The following is a 21462-nucleotide window of genomic DNA, read 5'->3' as shown; positions in this document are numbered from 1 at the left end:
CACAGATGAACATTGTGCCTCCTTTGAGGAGAGCTTTGGTTGATCTACAGCGTCTTTCATACTAATATAAATCACAGCTGTACTGAGAATCTCTTTCAGGACAGACTGCAAGTCTGATACCCAACACTCTGAACTTCCTTTATGGTTCTCACATCTTTAGAGCCTGTTATCCTCTATATGCTACCAGCACACCTTAAAGTTATACAGAGCTGCCTGATACTCTGTTAAAAGTAAAGTTCAGTTTGTTTTCTTTTCAGGGCAACATAGTTTTAAAGTAAAATTACGGTAAATGGAAATTATTTCAATCCTGTAAAAGCACTGCATTTCCATCATTGCCTACAGAGAAAGCATAATACCTGAAATAATAACCACTAACAGGGGAGGGGGCAGGGAACAGAGAAAGGAGAAAGATTTCTATATGCCATGGTATAACCCAGCAGGTGTCTCAGCACCACACAGTTGTTTTCTCACTGCCCCCCTTCCCACTGGGATGGAAGAGAGAATCTCATGGCTTGAGACAGAAGTCATAACTTAGATAGCAAGAAGAAAAATCATTATGACTATGTATATGTATACAGCAAGTACTTCATAAGCAATTGATGACCACCCCCAGACCAATGCCCAGCTAGTCCTCCCCCCCACCCAAGAAGCAGAAGAAAGAGAGACAGACTCAACTTAAGTCAGCTGTCCTAATACTTTTCCCTCCCAGCTCCTGGGGCCCTTCAAAGCAAAAGGCCTTGGCTCTGTACAACAATGCTTAGCAGCAACTATAAACACTGGTGTGCTATCAACACTGGTTTTTATTTTCTCCCAGAACCAAAACATACAGTAGTAACAGGCCCTTGTAAGAAAACAATATCAGCTGAAACTAAGATACTATAGAGTTTGCATGTTTTCATTCACAGCTTCTTCATTAAAAAGTCTTATACTCTTTTGCTTCCTGATCTCTCTCCCAGATATGTATTTCACTTAGGATAGTGAGGCTCATTTCTTCTCAAAAAAATAGCATCTGAGTTCCCAGGTGCACACACAGCATATATCTTTGAAAAATATTACAGCAGACCACACAATATATCCAGAAAAACATTTTTAATACCTCATCATAATTAAAAATCTGTCAAAAACATCCTCCTTTCCTCATCCCCTTCTGTCTTCCCTCCTTACTAGAGTTATCACACCTGCAAACAGAAGCAGCAGAAGAGTCCAGCTCTTGTCCACGCTTTACTTTTCTTATAAATTGAGCCAAAAAGGTAACTAATATTTGTGCTCCCCCTATGGGCTCTGTCCTCAAAACACAGCTGGACACCTATGCCTGCCTACCTGCCTTCAACCACAAAAAGAGATTTCTGCACAATAACCATAATAATACACTCAGGGCTTCAACTGCTCCAAAAAAGGGAAACTACATTTCACCACAACCAGACTGAGGATACACTTGTGAGAAGTGAAGAACCTAGAAAAAGGTCATTATTGTTATTATTTATAAATCATGGTGATATTAATTTGGTAACATTAACCAGCCTCAACTTTTTATGTTAATAAATAATAATAAAAATACACATCCCTTTAAGAGCATTGTGGGATCCTGATAACCTCTACATTTGTCAGTCTTTCCCACAGTGGAAGAAGCAAAAACATTTGAGCACAACTGTTATCATCAGGCTGGAAGAAAGTTATTTTCACATCCAGCTAGATTATCTTTGGTGGGACAATATCCTAGACTAACTTCACACCGCCTGCTGTGAAAGTTTACATACTGTAATCTCCTTGCAACTTTCCTGGCCAGACAGCATAACAAATGTAAGCATGAACACTTCTTTTGATGCCTCCCCTTACAAGCTATCTTTTCCCATTAGGGGAGGAGGTGGAAGCAAAGACTGGGAATTGTCATATTAGAAAGGCTTAAAAATCCCCTCTCCAAATAAATAAATAAAAGTAATCACAACTCATGAAATAAACTTCAAATAAGACAAACGCATTTCATTTAAATAAATGTGATTGAATCTAATTAACAGTAGTCAGCTAATTTACTAAAATGAATAAATAAATAAATAAAAATAAGCAGTAACAGCAAATTGAACTGAGCTTCTAAGCCCTGAACATAGTGATATTGTTGCATGCAGGTATCAGTCCTTCTGACTGTGTACATTAAATGTCTCAGTTCAGATGAAAAATTGTCGTTCACATTTCCTCCACTACACTATGACCAAAAACACTCTCAAGAACTGTTAAAAATGTTTTCTGATAACCTCTTACTTTATCCAGCTTCAACAAGAGATGCTGGTCTCATGCGAACCAGCAGTTTCAATCTAAGCAAACAGAAGTCAGAAGAAAATTGCTAGCAGATAAATGATACTAAGACACAAGGAGCAGCAACCCCAACATACACCTAAAACCACCACCACCTAGTTAAGAGGACTTATTTCCTTTTGTATTTTATTAAAAGCTGTGTGAAAGGCATTATTCTTCACGAACACAACGAGTGGCCACACGATGGCAGCAAACACCAAGCTATAGTCTTACCTGCACAGGCTCTTCACTCCCGGGCCTAAAGTCTTCAAGTTGTTGTACATGCCATGCAGCTACACCATAGGGCTCTTCTGCAGTCCTGCAGTCCAGGGGATTTGCCCGTAACTGTTCTTTAAGCCACATTTGAGTCCTCACTGCTGGCTGTATGGGAGCTCCACTCACAGCCTGTTGTCCCAAGGTTGCATATCTCTGTCCAAAAGCTTCACAACTGGCTGCCACAGGTTTGCTTTCAGGTAAGGCACTGTAGTTCAAGTCTAAGGCATGTCTCCTACTTGAGGAATCTGAAACAAAATCATCTTTGTTGCACGTTTCAAATTTGTATTTGCAGTCCAGTAGAGAAGACCGTTTTTTCCCTATTTCCTTGTCCTCTATTTTTAGCAACTCCATGCTGTCATGCAAACAGTTTGGCCCATTTGTCCTTAATGGTGGTGACACAGCTTTGTCTGTACCAGCTCTGGAGTCCACTGAATGACTACTGCCATCCGGGCTGAAGGTGTTTGGTGAGCTGAGCTTAGTCAAGGAGGACCATTTTCTTACAGGTCTTGCAGCTTTCATGTCAAGAGAATTGTCTAGGGCATCTGGAGTTCTGCCACCTCCTGACCGTACAAAGCTTGTACTCCATTTAGAGCCATCAGACTTGAAAGCTTCCCTGTGTTTGGAAAGTGAAGAGCTGGCATTAGACGGCATCACATGGGCAGTGGGAATAGAAACCAGTGATCGGCTGGGCTTAAACGAGGATGTACCACTTGAAGTTGAATGATCTGGGAAGAAAGATTTATTACGTAAGTACAACACAAAATGAATACTAATGCAGCATCCAGAGGGCAAAACATCAACCTCAAGGTGAAATGCAAAAATAGAAGGAAATGGGTTTCTTGACAAAACAGGGTCTTCTGAGCCATTCAAGATTTCAATATGCTTTCATTCTCAAAATAAGAGCTTTTCAAATTTACTTTGCTGAGAACTGCACTAAGAAGGCAGTAAGAGCAGCTCCAGACACACTTACCAGGCTGTGGGCAGAATGCAGTGTTTATTTCTCACTTTCAACACGCAAGGCAAAGCTTTTTTCCTCTCCCCATACAGCTCAGAATAGTTTTAATGACACAAATGATAAATGCGACCCAATTTAGGAGCTCCCTGCTTTGCTGTTCTCCCAAAACCCCTCCTCTCCTTCTCTGAGGGGGAACACAATTCACTGAGCACACTTTGTAAAACTGAAGTGTTGAGACAAGACATAGTGACAGCTCCTGGACAGTACTACACACCCCCTTCAGATTTCACTATCTAACTACATTTCATCAGGTGATTTTAAAAAAGGATTCTAAAAAAAAAATAATTTTTTTTTAAAAATGTTCCTTTTAGGTTTTGTATTATTTACAAATCCAAAGAGGACACAGCATAGGAACTGTGTTTAGCAAAGTTTATTAAATCCATCCCAAGCTGAAATACCAAGAACAGAGAAATCAGTGAGATGATGCTCAGGAATTGACAGAAGAGCAAAGATGACCAAGGTAAAGGAGAGGTGACTGAGGACAGCCTGAGACGTCACACATCCCCAGCAACAGGTGCTTCACATCACAGAACATGGACAACCAGAAATAAGCACCTAATTCTCTCATTAGAGGATCAGCTCCCACCATGTCACATGGCTATAACTTACCCAAGCTCACAATTGCTTATTAGGTCTAAAGTAGATAAGAGAATGAAAGAGCTGGTTTATTTATTCTTTTGGGATCCTTTTTGCTCAGAGTAAAGCAGATACAATCCTAACACTTCTCTTAAACTATACACACATTCATACATATAGATCAACTAAGTACTCTGAAACAGCTAGGCTACCCAGATTGATGACTGCAGTAGGTTAGTATGTTCTGGCAAAAAGCCGGAACAAGTTACTAATTGGGTATGCTTTCTAATGCACCCTGCCATAGACAGGAAGACCAGCACTTCTATGTATCGACATCAACATTCCTTACCCCCAGCTCAGATACTCTTCCTGCTTGGGGACAAGATTTTCTCAGTGCACTTGCATCACAACACAAAATATCTCAGCAATAAAGGCACACTCCTCATCTCACAGAAAAATACATTATATTCCACAAAATAATAAACAGTTCCTTGACTGACACTGGGTTCTTACATACACATCTGACTCCTAAAGCAGTCAAGGCCACTAAGGAGGTGAAAATCCTTGCTGAAGCCTTCATAACAGCCCCACCATAAATTCTCTCATTTTAAAGAGAAAGCTTATACTACTTTATCTCTTACCTCTACCCAGCTGCCTCTTTTCACACCAGTTACAGAATGTGGCCACCTTTAAGACTTCCACAGTATTATCAGATGCGGTTGAAATGGACCAACAGTTTAAGAGCTACCCATTGGACACACAGCATGGTCATATTAGAAAGAATGAGATGGATAATACTACCAGCTTTGCTACTTGATGCAGTGTTGCTAACAAATGTGAGACATCGCTACATGCACAACCAAAGCCCGCCCTTCCTCCCTGCACTTCATCCTTAAAATCCTGTATTACAGATACACATTTTCCTTGGCTGTTTTCTGCCTTGACACTGCTCAAGAAGCAGGAGTCAGACAACAGAATGCTATGCAATCCATTCAAAATTGAAGGAATCATGGTTCTCTGGCCAAACAGCTGCCACAGCAGTGGAGACAGTGATGCACAACACCAAGTTCCTAAAACTGTGATGTGCCCATCACATGTAGCCAATCTGCCTGCATCAGGAACAGAGTATTACAATACAGAAAGACCTCTCTGACAGTGGAGAACTATACTTACTATATTTTAGGATATGTTGATTTCTATGAGTAGAAATGTCACGTCTGGAAGAGAATGGTAAGAGCTGAAACCCAACCTGCAGGCTTACACAAGTTCAAAAACAGTTTTGTAACAAGAAGATTACAGAGGTATTCAGTGTAGAGTTTTTGATCTGAAATATAGATAATGTAATCTAGACACCAGCATCAAACTAGAATTAAAACTGGTAATAATTAGAAGTATATGCATTCCCTCACCTATTTTTACTGGTGTATCTTGCTTTCTTCTACTCTACATTTAAAGTCCTGAATTAGATCTAGATTTGTTCTCCTTAATTCTGATTCTCAACTCAACAAGCAGCCTCAACTTGCAATACAGCAAGAGCAGTTGGATGTATCTGACAATTTGTTTCCAAGTGTAACCTAGCAATTTTGCTTTCAAGTTGCCCTAATTGGTCTTCCCATTAACTCTCACTGAAACATATGAGAAAATTCGCACATTTTCTTAGAGCATATTGCTTCAATCTGCCTTGAACACAGGCTCAGCTGGAAAGAACTGGTCTGCATTCTAAAACATCTCATCATAGTATAAGAAACACAAAATTGAGAAATGCCATAGCAAACCTCATAAGATGTAATTACTCCTGCAGGCAGAGCAATAAGTTTAGAGAGTCACTGAATGGCTGAGACAGGAAACAACCTCTGGATGCCAGCTGTTCCAACCCTTGTTCAAACAGGACACCCATACAAGGGTGCCCAAAAGGCTGTCCAGACAAGTTCTGCAGATCTCCAAGAAGGAGACTCCACAGCCTCTCTGGGCAACACGTACCAGTGTGGGGTGATTCACACAGTAAGAGAAGTTAAAAACAAATAAATAAATAATAAAGGTCCTTCTCACCAAATCCTGCCAAAGACGACTCCAAGCAAACACATTTTTCCCCTCTCATACGATAGAGCTGTAGAATGCCCTGAGTTGGAAGGAACCCACAAGGATCATCAATTCAAACTCTTGGCTCCACACAGGATGATCCAAAATTCAAACCGTATTTTGGAAAGCACTATCCAAGAATAAGCAAACTGAGTTATCAATGAGCTACTGTTCTCTTCTCAGCATGGTTCAGCTTTTGCTTCATCAAGCTAGTCTTTATTTGAAGACTGCAAATGCACTTAAACATGACTTGCATACAAAAAGAATTAGTCTTTCAATGCTTAAGATTGTTCTCATCAAGGAAAACTTGAAGAGACGGGAGAAAAAAGAAATAGCAAGTTGCTACTGGTTTTCATTTGAACATCATCAAGACCAAAAAAATCAAAACTTGCTTCTCAATCATATTGATATCTTTTTGTGCCTACCACAAAGCCACCCATCTAATTGGCATCAAACTCCTAAGTTTTGATACAACAGATCCCACATCACATAAATAAGAGTATCTTAGAAATGTGTTTTACAAGATTTCTATCACATAGTAGCAGAAGACAGAACCAAAAGTGAATAACATTCCATATGGCTCTCCTACTGCCCTGTGTTATATTTCTTAATTACCTTATTTCTGTATCTGGCATTAAAAAAAAATAATGCAAGAGAATCAATTTTGATTTTCCAAAAAAACTAAATCACAGGAATTTCATTTAAGTGGGAGCAAGAATGACAGAGACTTCCTCTGGAAGAGGAGAAAAATAAAATGAAATAAAAATCAGCCTTCCAAATTAATGGACTCTTTATTTACACTTTCCTATGCCTTTTGTTGTTTAGTTGGTGGTTTTTACTTTAAAACATCACTAGTTCCATCCTCATTTACCAGACTTAAAAGAAAATCTCTGAAGCCATTTCTCAGGTCAGATTCATAACACAATCAGCTACTTCAAGTCCTTATCAGTTGCCCCAGTGGTCAGTCATAATGCAAGAGAGGCAGAAAAGATTTACTGTAACCCTGAAAACCTTCCCTGGCTGCAAATTGAAATCAGCACTTCATGAATACTCATCTGCAAGACACACTTCCGTACCTAACAGTTTCTTCATTTCTCCCAATCAAATGATCAGCTAGTTCAGTTGCCCAATACTAATCAAAACCAAAATGCTTACAATGCATATGTCAGTGAGATGCATGTGTATCTAATGCCACTAGAAACAGAGACCTTCCTTGTGTGAAGGACTTTGAAATTTGATATTTTATCCAAGCTATAATTAGAAAGCTCTGACCATGGAGAATAAAGTCACTATTAGAAACAGATGATGTTCTCTTCCTTTTTGCTTTGCTCCCTACCCCCTAAAGGCAGATGCAGACTACCCCAATCCAGGAAAATAAACTAAAATGTTAACACTAATTGAGCAGAAGGCAGATGGGGGAAGCCAAACCACTATTGTACATATCCACTTGAATCTGACTAAGCTTCAGCATAAGAAAGTTCTTATGTCTGTAACAGGATGTTTGCTAAACTATTCCCTGTGGTGTAACTTAACTTCACGTACTCCAGCAGCAAGCCAGAGCAAATCCAGTGTCCAGCATACAACAATGATATAGCCACAAGTTTTCTGTACCATGAGAGCATGTGGCTGCCTCCTGGAAATCTTTTCCACAACAGCTGTTTTCACTGCTTTCAATAATGAGAGCAACTAAAATCTCTTGGAAGTTGGTAAAAATAAAACAAGCCCCACACACAAGACAAAGACAACGGGATTATATGCCATGCAAATCAAGGTTTGTGCTATACCTGTGTTCCCAGTACCTACCTACTTACATACTGGGATAGCATGACTGCAACACAGACAATCAACTGAGCCAACTGCAGGACATCAACACGGATGGGCAGCTGGCCAGCCCTAAGCAAAAGCACTTAAGGGACTGACTCATCACCCCCTGGAAGAAAAAGGGTGCCTTCCCAGGCAGCAATAGCCAGTCTCAGGAATGGGCTGGTTTGTTTGCTTTTGTTTGGGTTTTTTTTTCCCCCCCTGCACAGAAATCCTCAACATTCTCATCACAAATGCCACTCATACTATATTTTCATACAGTAAACTTGAAGTAAGATCTGAATGGAGGAAGTCTCTGAAAATGAATCTCTTTGAAAGAATAAATAAACACAATCATGTGTCACAGAAAGCTGTGTCAGAAATGGAAGCCCTGCAGACCAGAGAGAACTGTTCAGGCATTTAATAAGTTCTGAGAGAGAGAGTGGGCCTGAAATCCTCATACATAAGCAAATCATATTTAGGAACAGGAAGTGCTGGTCATGAACAAGAAAAAAAGAAATCCAGCAAGAAAAAAAATAAATTGCTGCAGGTGAAATATTATTTAACATAATAATTGCGTTAACTAGTATTCAAGTAATACTGATTTACAATACTAGTATGTTAAATACTAAAATGCTTACCGTCAAAGAGCCAAGTTGCCTGTGTCACATTTATGTCTGCAGAGCAAAAGCAGGTGTGAAAAGCCTCGTCATTGAGCAGAATAAAGTTATTTACTCAGTGAAAATCTTTTATTCACCTTTTCCTACTTTCATACATAGGATAGTCCTGCTGTCAGCACATCACAGAAGAAGCTGTCTACTCTCATTCATATTTCCCTGCCTTTCCCCAGGACACATTACTGACAAGGAACCAGCTCTGTAAAAGCTACTTGACTTTCTATTTTAAGAGTGCAATCACTTACAGTAATTAGGGTACTGAAATACTTTCTAAAATTCAGTCTTTGACAAATAGGGCAAAGCGGATCTTCTTCAACTTTGAAGTATCTGTAAAAAGGCCCAAACTTCACAAGTCCTCTGTGTACACCACGTTTTCACCACACCTGAGATGAAGCTTTGACAAAAATCTCATTAGCAAAGCTGTTAGGTTCCAGCAACAAGGACAAGCAATTAAATGGCATAATGGGCCACACAGAAAGACAACATTCTTATGATCTTATTTGAGTAACACTAATCAGTCTCTACATTTATAGCCACCATTTCAAGAGCCAAAATTCCTAATTTAATCACTTGAGTTAGAAAACAAAGGAGATGGTGTAGCTTCCCACAGACTTGCACGTGTAATCAAATCAGAAACAGCAACAAAATTAAGCACAAGATGGAGATAATGTCATCTTCAAACAAAAAACAAGAACAACAAGCAAATGCATAATTGGTTTAAAAACCAAAACCACTGAGGAAAGAAATGCCTTATAGAAAGGCTCGCTCTTATGTTACATTACAGTAAGATTTGAGGTTCAAGTTACCAATTAAGTTAAAAGCCACTTGGTTAAACAATCTGTCATCCAAACTACCTCATTGAAAACAAAACACACACACACACACACACACACACACACAGCCTTGAAACAGAATAAAATGATTCCCATCCTCATTACTGCTCCTTTAAACTAGCTGCTTGGCAGTAAGAACCATCACATCTCAAGTAACAAAAACTTCCACAAATAAAGCCTAACAAAAATCTCTGGTGTTTTCTTACTAGCAGCAGACTTCAGAGAGAATGTATCAAGCCAGTGCAACAGAAAGAAATTACAGGGGAAAACAAATACAGACCTCACAACAACAGTAAAAAAAGGCCAATAGATACAAGTCTATGAGTCACCCAGTAAAGCACTTAAGATCTACTGTAGCAAAACTTAGGTTTTAACAAACATTGAGGTGTATGCAGGCAGGGAGAAAAGTTATCAGAAGAAAACCCTCAAGCCCTCAACACATCCCATATGTACCAAGCACACCCAGGCTACTTAAGGGATCATAGCATAAATGATATTTTAGGACTCAATATAAAATAGTTCTGTCTACTAACATTTCTGTCAAGTAACAATTTGCCTAGCAATATCTAGGCTATTAATAATCAGCTGCAGAGTCTAGGACTCCAGGAAAAAGACATCTTCAAAGAAACGTCCATCTTCTTAAGTCAGATCTGAGACAAAAAAAAAACCAAAAAACTCACTCACATAAAGCTCACATATGGAAAACGATTTAACATGTGAATATAAAGGAGGGAAACAGAAGTGGGATGCTGCCACTCTAAAACAAAGGAAGGTATCAGCAGCAAGGACAGCTTTAACAAAGCATCATGTCGTCCATGAAGCTGCAAGTAAAGCATATTAGATTACTCTGCAGAGATAAATAATTACAGCAGTCAATTACTGCAAGACTATTTTCCTTACTGTACTCAGTTATTCTAGCTGTCATTGTTAGGGATGTGGAAATATAGTTCCACTGAAAGCCTGTAGAAAAAAAAAATAGGCTAATATGATGCTATATAGTTGGTGGGGTTTTTCGTTTTGTTTTTGTTGAAACACGCAGACCATCTTATTAAAGATGGTAAAGAAAACAGAAGGTAAGCCCATTTCAGGCACTGGAAATGAGGCATAAATAACTGCCAAAGTCACAATAGCAATCCAAAATGAAAACTGGGCTACCAAATCAGATTTGTCTGCTAGATTCATCTACAAAGGTTAGCCTAACCTAGATAAAACATTTTTAAATTGCAAAGCTGAGCATGTTTGAATAGAACTGGGTCTTTAAAGAACCACTTTTCTCCAAAGACAGTATGAACTTTATTTATATGTTTTGCCACCTTATTTATACACTCCCAGTATAAACTTATACGCTTACATACATACATTATACTTACATACACTTATACATCCAGTATACACTTATACGCTCCCAGTCCAATATAACCATGATTCCTAAGAACGCAACATAAAAAGGAATGCTCTGAACCCTTCGAAAAATCTGCCTTCCCAGCAGCACCTGCCCCACCATGAAAAGACCTCTCTGCCAACCAATTTTTGCCATTCAGCTTTGATGCTATTTTACTGCAGCACATGTACAATTCAGAGCCGGGCTACAGAATAATGCCGTGGAAGTACACGTAACAAGCAACTGGCAACCACAAAATTGTTAAGATTATGTCTAAAATGTAGATGCTCCACATAAAGGAAAAGAAATTGAACAGAAGAGGAAAATCCTACTTCATAATGTCTAATCTTTCTTTTCCAGCAATCCAAAGCTATTTTTAAGCATCAGTTACGTAACTAAGTAGAACAATTTCTAGATTAACAGGTTCTATTTTTCCCCCCCGCAGATAAGAGGATAAAACAATATTCCAGAACAGCAGTCACGTAATCAAGAAACTTCATTTTGAAGAAATGAAAGAATAAGTGGAAACTTCTGCCACAGGGTATTTTGTTTTCTTCTACTTTTTTATTTAAAGTCCAGTCTTTAGCCTAAAAATATTAAATCCATATCAGTCTGTGCCCCATTTGCTCACCACTAAGAAATTGACCCCTTGTCGTGATTAGAGCCACCAAGAACAGCTCCTTCCAACAGGAGTAGCAGCTTTCAGCTTTATACAGTCATGCAGGAGACAGACCTTCATCTTCAGACTCAACCTTGTATGCACTGTCACTTCCTCTGCTGACTTGTGTCTGCAGCAGTGAGGCTGCAGGCCCCCCAAGGCAGGAAAATAAGGCCCTGCACACAGCCTGCAGCCTTCGCAGCACTCTGCGGCCAGGTGCCTCAGCACACTATGTCCCTCCCTCCCTGCCTGCCACAAGCACTTATCAGGCCAGGCAGTTGAATGCAGACAACCTGCCCCTGCTCCATGCCACTCAGAAGTGGTGAACACACTACATGCCATTTACTTCATACAGTTTGGGTATACTTGCACCAAGCATTTCCAAGGGACACAAGTCATCCTTGTTAATCCCAAGATTCAACTTCTTCCTCAAGAAGAACAAAACTTGTTGGGACAATTCCTCCTTTTCAGATGCTGGTCCCCACACAGTAACAAAGTAATGTGTTACTATAGCTCATATTCAGTTAGAACTGGGCTACTGAGAACCTTGAGCTCTTCCACAATAAATCAGACCATGTCACCACTAGGTCACCATCTGGAACCCAGTTCAGGTCACACAGGAGCAACCTTAAGTCACATTTGAGCATTACTCTATAATCTAAAGGTATTTTCTGTGCTTTAATAAGTATTACTGTCTCCATTTCCCACATGAAGAACAGCAATTTAGTATTACCAGGAGAATTTCATTCTCTTACTACTAATAGAGTTTTTTCAGAAAACGACAATGGCAAGCCAAAGATACAAAAAAGTCACAAAAATCCACCCTATAACACTGACTACAACATAATAAATAGATGTGGAAAAATCTGTTTTCTTGTACTTTTCTGTCTTTCACCAGTTTGACTCTAACTTCAAATACTTTCATTTTTCTGACATACCTGTGTCTGATTCTGAGACTGACAACACCTGAATACTGTCCGATTTCTAATGCTTCATTTCTGTGCAGCATGAAACAGAAATCAGGGATTCACATTTCTGTGACGCCCAAACAACCTTCCTCCAACCCCTCCATCTTCTCCACATACACTCTGAGGACTTGGCTTTGCTTTCCTTAGAGGACAGTTGATATTTTGAGCCAATGTGAATAATTTAGTTAAAATTAGCTGTGTTAAATCAGAGACTATATTTAGAACTAAATATTACACTCTTAGGAGAATTTATGCACTGTAAAAAGCAAGCCTCAGCCCAATAAAGGAATATACTTGCTTTTACGTCCACCAAAGAAGCTACAAAATACAATTTGAGAGAAAAAAAAAACCCACTGCCATCTGAATACTACTTCCCTGAACCTTTCCAGGGTACAGGAATATATACACATATATCTTGATGGTTATCAGCACTTTCACCTGCTAGTAGAGACTGCATGCAAAGCAAAGACGGTTACATAATCATGTTTACACACTGTCCCTCTGAACCCATAAGTCAATTTTTTGGGAAACATTCTGAAAATTGTAAGCCATTTGTATCCTTCCAAAAAGACCATCTGAAAGATCTGATTTCAACTACAAAGCATGCCTCAATAAACAGATACCAAATTAGGAAAGGATTGTGTAATGCCCAGTATAGTCCTTTATCTTGGCTTTCCTGGTCAAAATATTAAGTTTTGCAATTCTAATACTCACACACACACACACAAATATATATCACACAAACACACACATATATATAAATTAAAAGCATTTTATTCCTTCTCCATTCTTTCACTGGTGATTCACTTAAACAAAACCAAACATTTTAATTGCTTTCCCCCACCACCTTTGCCAAAGAGAAGAGTTAAGTGCTCTGACACATTTTCTAAAATTTAATGCATTACCACACTAATTAAATAAAAGCAACAAACCCAACTACACGACAAGGGCAAGAAAATGTATGTCAAACTATGACAAAAGCCTTAAAAGAATGTTTTTTATCCTGAAAAATTTTCCTCCGACATCTTATGTATATGTCAGGCACCATTTCATCCATCAAATTCATATTCCCTGGTATAAAACTCAGCACACACTGCAAATGACAAACAGTCTCACATTACAACACCTGATCCCCTGCATAAAACAGAAGTGTAACCATCATTTCCACAGTCAGCCAAGATGAAAAACGCTAAAGTTCTCAAAACAGAAAGAAGAAAATTCTCTTTTATCCTCAGAAATGTTCTGGAGTTCACCCCATTCTAAAAAACAAAAATAAAATTAAACTAAAATAAATCAGATTGGTACTGTAATGTCTACCTGGATGGATTCCCTACCACCTAAATGAGACACTGGTTCAACACCAAAACCCCTCCCTAAAGTACATCACCAGCATTACTAAGGATACTTTTCAATTTAAACACAAGAACTGCAAACTTACTTTAAGTGCTGCTATAAGACTTACTGTCTTTTGAGTACTAAATTCTTCGAATTCTTCAATACTTTGAAATGCAGTATTAAAATATGAGGGGTTGGTTCACTGTTTACCAACTAACAGCAACCAAAACTAAGCTTTTCTTTAAGCAATTTGATGATAACTTCTCTCTGTGAACCATGAAAATTAGAAGACAGTGTTTGCCCATCCATTTTGTTTTCCAGCGTGCACAGCTGTGAGTTCAGAGACAGAGGTGGAGACTAGAGAATGTTTCAATTGCTGCCTTTGATAATGGAAAGAATTTAGTGTTTATAAGTTTATTTCCAGTTGTTGGCTCATACATTAGGGTATTTATAGTAATCATCACTATGGTATCCAAGCACATTAGTAGTGCTTTGACCCACACAAAACAATGTAAGACTGCTTCTCCTCCGCTCTCCAACCTACTAGGAAACAACTTAGTTTTGGTATTACGATCATAGCATGGCCCAAAAATGAAAATAAGAACTCTTAAACTAGACTCGATTTCAGATTTGCTTTTTTAAATATGATAAACAAACGCAGGGAGTAAAGTACATCATAAAAATTAGCGTGGTATAAAACAGCTATCTGCTATTTCAGAGTCAGCTCCATAACCACTAGCTCACAGATTCTGAATCATCTACTTCTAACAACTGTTCCAAAATATATATGTAATTCTGTCTAATAATGTTAGTTTTTAAAGTCTTCTTTCACCCCAGAGAAACACAAGGGAGCCATTTTGCGCAATGCAGTATGTATGTTTTCCAGTGTTACTTAATAGTACCAGCAAATCCCTAACATAGCAAATTGTAATGGCATTTAGCCCGCATCCAAGCTAGCACGATGAAATCCGAAACTCCGTGAAGGGTAGCAATTTTAGAAGCTATACAGCACTTCCCATCATCACTCAAGTGGTGGAAGGCTATTAATGCACTTTAGCTTTAAAGAGGTCGACACAAATGATTTTAGAGAAATCAAAACTAGCATGCTTCACATTCCATAAAATACTTGTTAAAAATAAATAAATAAATAAACAAGAAAATAAACCACAGCTCAATTCTTTTTCAAGTCTTGGGCTAGCAATTCTAGACAGATTAGGCCCAATAATAATACTGAAATATTAAGAGTACTGGAAACACCAGAACTGTATTGATAATAAAATTGTAAGTATTGAATGCAAGAACAGCTAATTAATAAAAAAAAAATGTGCTTTAATACTGTGCTTCCGTACTGCATTTTATTTTAAGGATTTTAATTGATGATTTCATTTATCATAGGCTAAAGAAATTTCTGATGTCTGACATCCTATGAAAAAACAAGTACAATATCTTTGTTATACACATACGGGCACACAAACTCTCCTTGCCTATTTTAATATCTATACAAGTGAATACAGAAGAGAAACAAAGCAACGTAACCAGCCTGAAATTCAGTCAGTTTCAGAGGAAAAAAATAAGTAAATCCATAATTCTCTAAATCTCTCAGTTCTCTAGACCTGAAGCACAGAACTCAATCATATTTGTCAGACGCTTTATCAAGTCCTACACTTACACCCCAGGCAGCAGGAATAACAACCACCTGTTTAAGAAAATAGCTAAATAATGTTTTTCAACTTCTAAAGTAAATGAAGGGTACACTATTCCCATGGGAATATAAAAGTCTAGGTGATCATTACGGTACTTTTCAACCCAGGCCGTTCTATGATTATAAGCAGTACCACCAGCAGAACATGTTTTCTTATATAGCCTGCAAACTTACAGAGAGGTCACCATCTCTAAGACTCCATTTCCATCAAATCTACAAAAATGACTCAGCATCCTCTTCAAGTACAATTCAGAAAGCACTTCTTACAGAAGACATCACATTCACTTACCTACACATGACAATAACCACATGCTTTTAGAACCAGTCTTTGTTCTCTTAAATTAGTAATTTTACTTTACTACCAATAGAGGATCTTTAAAACGAATAAGCACACCTCCGCAAAGTCTCCATATGGTCAGTTGGTAAAAGACTTATTGTAAGTTAGGGAGGGATGGGAAAGGGATTTCCCAGGAAAGAGAAAAAGAAATAGCAACTAAAAACAACATGTCCAAGATACAAGCATTCCCTCACCACAGCCAATATTCCTCCATCCATAGGAGGATTTTAAGGGAATTTCCTTTATAAAAAAAGCAAGCCAAAGATCTCTATCTAGTCAAGAGATCTAACTTTAAACCAAATTTTAAGTAAAATGAAAAAAAAAGTTTGAATAGCAGCACACAAGGCTTACTACACAAACAGAAATATACATTTAAAATCCACTTTCTTGAAGTTGAGCATTGTTTTCTACAGTAGCACTGAAAAAGCCAAGTCACAGAATCACACACAGAATCACAGAATTACCCGGGTTGGAAGGGACCTCAAGGATCATGTAGTTCCATCAAGACAAGCCAAAAAAGAAAAAGGCAGTTTCTGCATTGAGACACATCCTATAGTTGTCTTAACAACTGGCTTAAAATTCCAACAAATTCAGATATCCTATCTGTAATCTGTAGCATCATCCATTAGCTCTTCTATCATGAAGTTACAGAGAAAGTAAAGAGAAGAGCTCCTTTCAAGGAGAACAGGGAGAAACAAACAAGGGCTCCAAATCTTACCCTGAAATGAAAAGGCTATTTATTACTGCACCTCAATGGCCATTCTGCAGCCAAGAGGAAACAGAGAGTCTCCAGTTTTTGTTGTTGTTTCTTTTTTTTTTTTTTTTTTTTTTTTCCCCCTTCCTAGCAGTACTAACACAACCAATACTGTCTCTGTCTTAGCAACAGAGCCACACAAAAACACAATCCTAAGCAACAAGTTCATTTTCGCCCAGTACTGAATTCTGAGCAGCTCTGAACTCAGAAAACAACTGCCAAACCTCAGACCAGGTCACTTAGAGCTGCCTGGCACACCCTAATGAATTTGATTAATATAGTTCATATGGCAGAAAAGTTCATCTCTGCATATCATATAACAAGGACTATTCTTCAGACTACGTAAAAAATGTTTATAGATTTCTTTCTATAGATCTACAGCATAGCTATAAAGCTAAAATTCAGATGTAGGAACACCTACTTGGGAAATGTTCTCACCTCCATTCCCCTGACGTATTTCACACACATTCCTCTTCATTCAAAATCTATTTGGATTTAAGAACCTTCCTCTTGCACCTCATCTCTAAAACCTCACTACTGGCTAAAACAAAGAATGGTAAATCAACAACAGACACCCAACAAAGGAGTTAAATTCACTCATGCTTCTACCTAAGAACCAACTGAAAGCCTGTTTACTCTTACTATGAACCAATATTAATGATCTTTTAACACCTAGTTACTGTGGTTTTGTTTAACATCAGTTCAGGATATGCTACTTTTTTATTTATACATATATATGTGTGTGTGTGTGTGTGTGTATTTATATGTATATATAAAACCTTTAAACTCGGTTAAATCAGCTATTAAAAGACAAGTAAATGGACCTAAGGCACAACACAAATCCTAAATTCCTCTAAAACTTTAATAAAACTACACTGCAGCACTGCAGGTTGCAGATTTCAGGTACCAACGACAGACACTGAAAGCAACCTCTGTAAGCACCATGAGACCGCAGGATAACAGTAGGAGAACATGAACATCAACTCCGGGATCTTAAGAAAACCATATAGGGACAACAACAAAACCCAAAAGAGAGCTAGTAAGGAAGCAAGAAAAATCTGCAGTTAACTGCAAGACAGCTGATAGCTCCATATAATACTCCATAATCCATACTCCATAATCTATAATACTCCATAATACTTTTAATGGGTGAATTCACCATAATCTCAGTTCAGAGTTTTCATAGATTCACATCAGTCAAGTATATAAAAATTTTCCAGAATGAAGGGTTGCCTCCTTCCAGTAGCGAAGGAGTGACCTCTGTGTAGCTGAGTACACTACTAAAATGCAGACTTCCTCAACCACGGCTGATACACAAAGACTTCCTCCCCAGCTCTTTAACAGGAAGGGAGAATAAATTGTTTATTTTTTCTTTTTAAATCATGTTTCCAGTGGGGGAGTCCACCAATTTTCCTGTCTAAGTTTGACTGAGTAAAAAGACAGTTAAAAAACAACAAAGTGACAGCTTTAACTGCTTTAAAAACAAAGCAGCTACAGTTCCACTCTCCCTCACTCTCTCACTTCCCTTAACCTGAAGGAAGTTAGTGAAGAAGGAAGTGAGATGAAAGGAGTAAATATGCTTCATCTAAGAGTGGTCTCTGGACAGACTTTTCTTGCTGCTGTTTTTATAAAGGCAAAATTGATGTAAGAAGTCCATCTGATTTACCACAGAAACACAAGAGCAGTACCGAAAAACAGGGAGCTTTTGCACTCTACTTCGAAGCATTTTACAAAATTCTTTATTGTCAGTACTGAAATCACAGCTAAAATAAAGGGTGATGCTAAATATACTAGATCCCATACTCAAAATATATATAGCTAGAAAAAAAAATAAAATTATTACTTGCATTAAGGGAGAAATTTAGTTTTTATTGAATAAAAACTAAAGAATAGAAAAAGCCCTCCAGATATAGGCAGTGGTATAAATCTGTTGAAAATAACACAACAAAACCAGCAGGGATTTACAAACCTTTCTGCAGAGGATACAAGCAGCCTTCTCTGCCATGTCCTGACCCACAACTACAGGCAGCACCAGAACATTTTCTTTTGCTCAGCAAACATTTCTGAACCACTCACTGCCTACACCCCAAACAAGTAGAGGTAACCTACCAAGAGCACTATACTGCCTACAGTGGAAAAGACTACAGTGGGGTCATGTGATTTTTATTCCAGACACGGCTGGAAATGCTGCTTGAATACACACATTAAATATTGAATAGTATCTGAATAAGTTTCTAGTGTTTATGGCTCAAAAGGTTCCTCTCACGCTGTTCTCTGAGACTGATCTCTAATGTAATTCCTGCTTGCTTCAGGAGACCCCAAGTTACCAAGCTGATGAATGCAGGCCAGGAACTTTCTCTAACTTGACAGTAGCAATGAAAATGTGAAATCCTCCATAAGACCTCTTATCAAAGATGCAAGTCTGGTGCGCTCAGGTCCCATGGCACTAACCTAAACAGAAGAAGAATTATTGTATGATGCTCCTTGTTTTCCTATCAGAATGCCAGACATCCACCACACTCTAAAATACAGGACATATAAAGACAACTCCCCTAGACATCACCTTGCCTGATATTTTTCTATTCACAACTCTACAAATCAGAGTTTCACACAACATTCTACTTAGAAGCTTTGCTCTTTCTAATGCTTACCTAGTTTTACCATTTTAGTAGCAGAAGCTGCACTGTAAATAAGAATGCATATTAAATAATTGATGTATTTTCTTCACAGGACAAGTAAAAAAATACCTTAGGGGAAGAGAGAAGGCAGGAAAGAGTATAAAAGTGTATCACGAAGAGCCTCTGAGAAGATTAAATGATATAACAGACTGTTAAAACTTGAGTGACAGCTGCAGGGACCTTCAGATGCTGAGATGTAAATATAGCAGAAGCCACTCCATCAATAAACCCCTAGAGGATCTGCTTACAGAGCTGGTCCTGCCCAAAGTCCCTCCATACTGTGGAAGGGGATAAGGTACCAGCAGTGTGCATAAAGAACCAGCAGGGAAAGACAGCATGGGTTACACTTTCCTTGGGAAAAGGCAAACTTATCTGTGGGATTTCTGTTGCTCAAGGACTTCTGTATACCTGGTAGGTAATACGGAAAGATAGGGAAATCTGATACATATCTCAAGAAAACTGAGTGAAAACTACCCATAATTTGAGCTGTTCAGTCATCAGATACTCTACAGTAATTTGAGTCAATTTCTCAGTCACTTAAGTGGTAACTTAATAGCATACTTTTTCTTAAATCCACTTCTAGAAATGTTACTAGACTTCTCAAAGAACCTGTGTTTCCATTTTGTTTGAATCCTACCAAAACAAAACAACAACAAAAAAAAACAACCAGAAAATGAACAGCCAACCTCTGAGCACTCAATACTTATATTCCACTCAAAAATATGCTTTCATTGTGGTAAGGAACAACAGTACCCCTTTGACAAAGAACAGAGTTTAATGCAAGCTTCAGTGAAGTACACACTTCTGCTTGTTAGGATGGAAAATACCCAAGTAACACAATAAGGCTGACACACAAGAGGGTGGAATGCTCCTTCAGAATGTGAAACTTGGCCAGTGTGGAAGAAGGTAATGAAGGAAGAATGGCACCAACTTCATTATTCTCCTCTCACCAAATAACTGAACATTTCACCAAACTTATAACCCTATCTGCCAGGATCCAAATGCTAAAAAGACTGACCTCCACTTGGAGAAGGCCAATGATTTCCTCTGAAAATCCATCATCTCCCCAAAAAATCACTGAGCAGAACAGACAATGAACACAAAGTATATGTGCCAGCTCTCAGGATCCTTCTGCTACCGCACCTTCCTGACTGACATAAAAACAGAGAGTGTGTGCTAATATTTGAGATAAATGCATCCTTAGTCCCATTATCTTTAGCAGAGTGCTAAATGAAACAAAACAAAAACTCCTTTAAGTTACTCATAATGAGATTTTACCTCCTGAAAGTCTATTCAGCCCTTCACATTTACATTTGTCAGCTCTTCCTCCTCATGCTAAGGTCCTACTGGAAGAAGATTTGATGTAGGAAAATTAAACAACTTTAGAGCTGCCTGTACCATGCCTCCCTGGCATACAAAGAAGCACTACAATTAAATTGAAGTAATTAGATTTTTTAAAATCAGTTAGCAAGGTAACATGTTCAGTAAAGACCAGAGACTCTTCTGGGCCTCATAATATTAAATGATAGAATAGGAACTTGTTTTTAAGTATTCCAAAGAAGTCCTGCCTATTAAAATGAACTGACAACATACAAAGCCCTATGCAGATTGCTTTAGGTTATGAACAGACCATGCTTACTCATATTTCTAAATGAAAAGAGATAGAGACAGAATTAGACATCCATCTTACATCACCACTTCTAACAGGACTAAAAAATAAATATATTAATTTAACTAGCAGAACATTAACTGCCTAGTGAAATTATTATAACTCTGATCCTCTGAATTCAACCCAGGGCTCCACACTTCACTTCCTTCCACTCTCCTTCTTAACAATGAGACTTTTCAGAACATTAATAGCATTCAGTGCCCAAGAGTAAACTACACAGTCAGGATAAGTACAGGATGAGATGAAAACAGTAATAATACACCTTGTTCACTAGTAGAGAAAAGTTTAAAAATAGAAGAACTTTGAAAGATCCAAAGTAAAAATCTTTTCCTCCTGCTACACACATTTGTGGGGCTTTTTTCCTTCATTCAAAAGTTCAGCTGTACCCACCTAGCACTTAGGGGCAGGAAACAAGCAAAAACATGAACAAAGAAA

General features: G+C 38.2%; 1 protein-coding gene across 4 annotated transcripts in view; it reads right to left on the bottom strand.

The window, feature by feature from the left end:
• Nucleotides 1-21462, bottom strand: part of CEP85L (centrosomal protein 85L) — a 121089-nt gene that overhangs the window by 61679 nt on the left and 37948 nt on the right. For 3 of the 4 annotated variants that reach the window (XM_015858642.3, XM_015858639.3, XM_085541770.1), the window contains exon 3: nucleotides 2524-3290. In XM_015858642.3, the coding sequence (XP_015714128.2) occupies nucleotides 2524-3216 (693 nt within the window). In that variant the 5' untranslated portion in view covers nucleotides 3217-3290. The remainder of the gene's footprint in view (nucleotides 1-2523; nucleotides 3291-21462) is intronic. The other variant, XM_085541769.1, reaches the window with a different exon arrangement.

This window comes from Coturnix japonica, chromosome 3, assembly GCF_054131305.1.
Source record: "Coturnix japonica strain WE chromosome 3, WE-NBRP24, whole genome shotgun sequence".
In the NCBI taxonomy this organism is placed as follows: Eukaryota; Metazoa; Chordata; class Aves; order Galliformes; family Phasianidae; genus Coturnix; species Coturnix japonica.
Note: the sequence above shows the minus strand (reverse complement) of the source record. Positions and strands in the feature narration are given on the sequence as shown.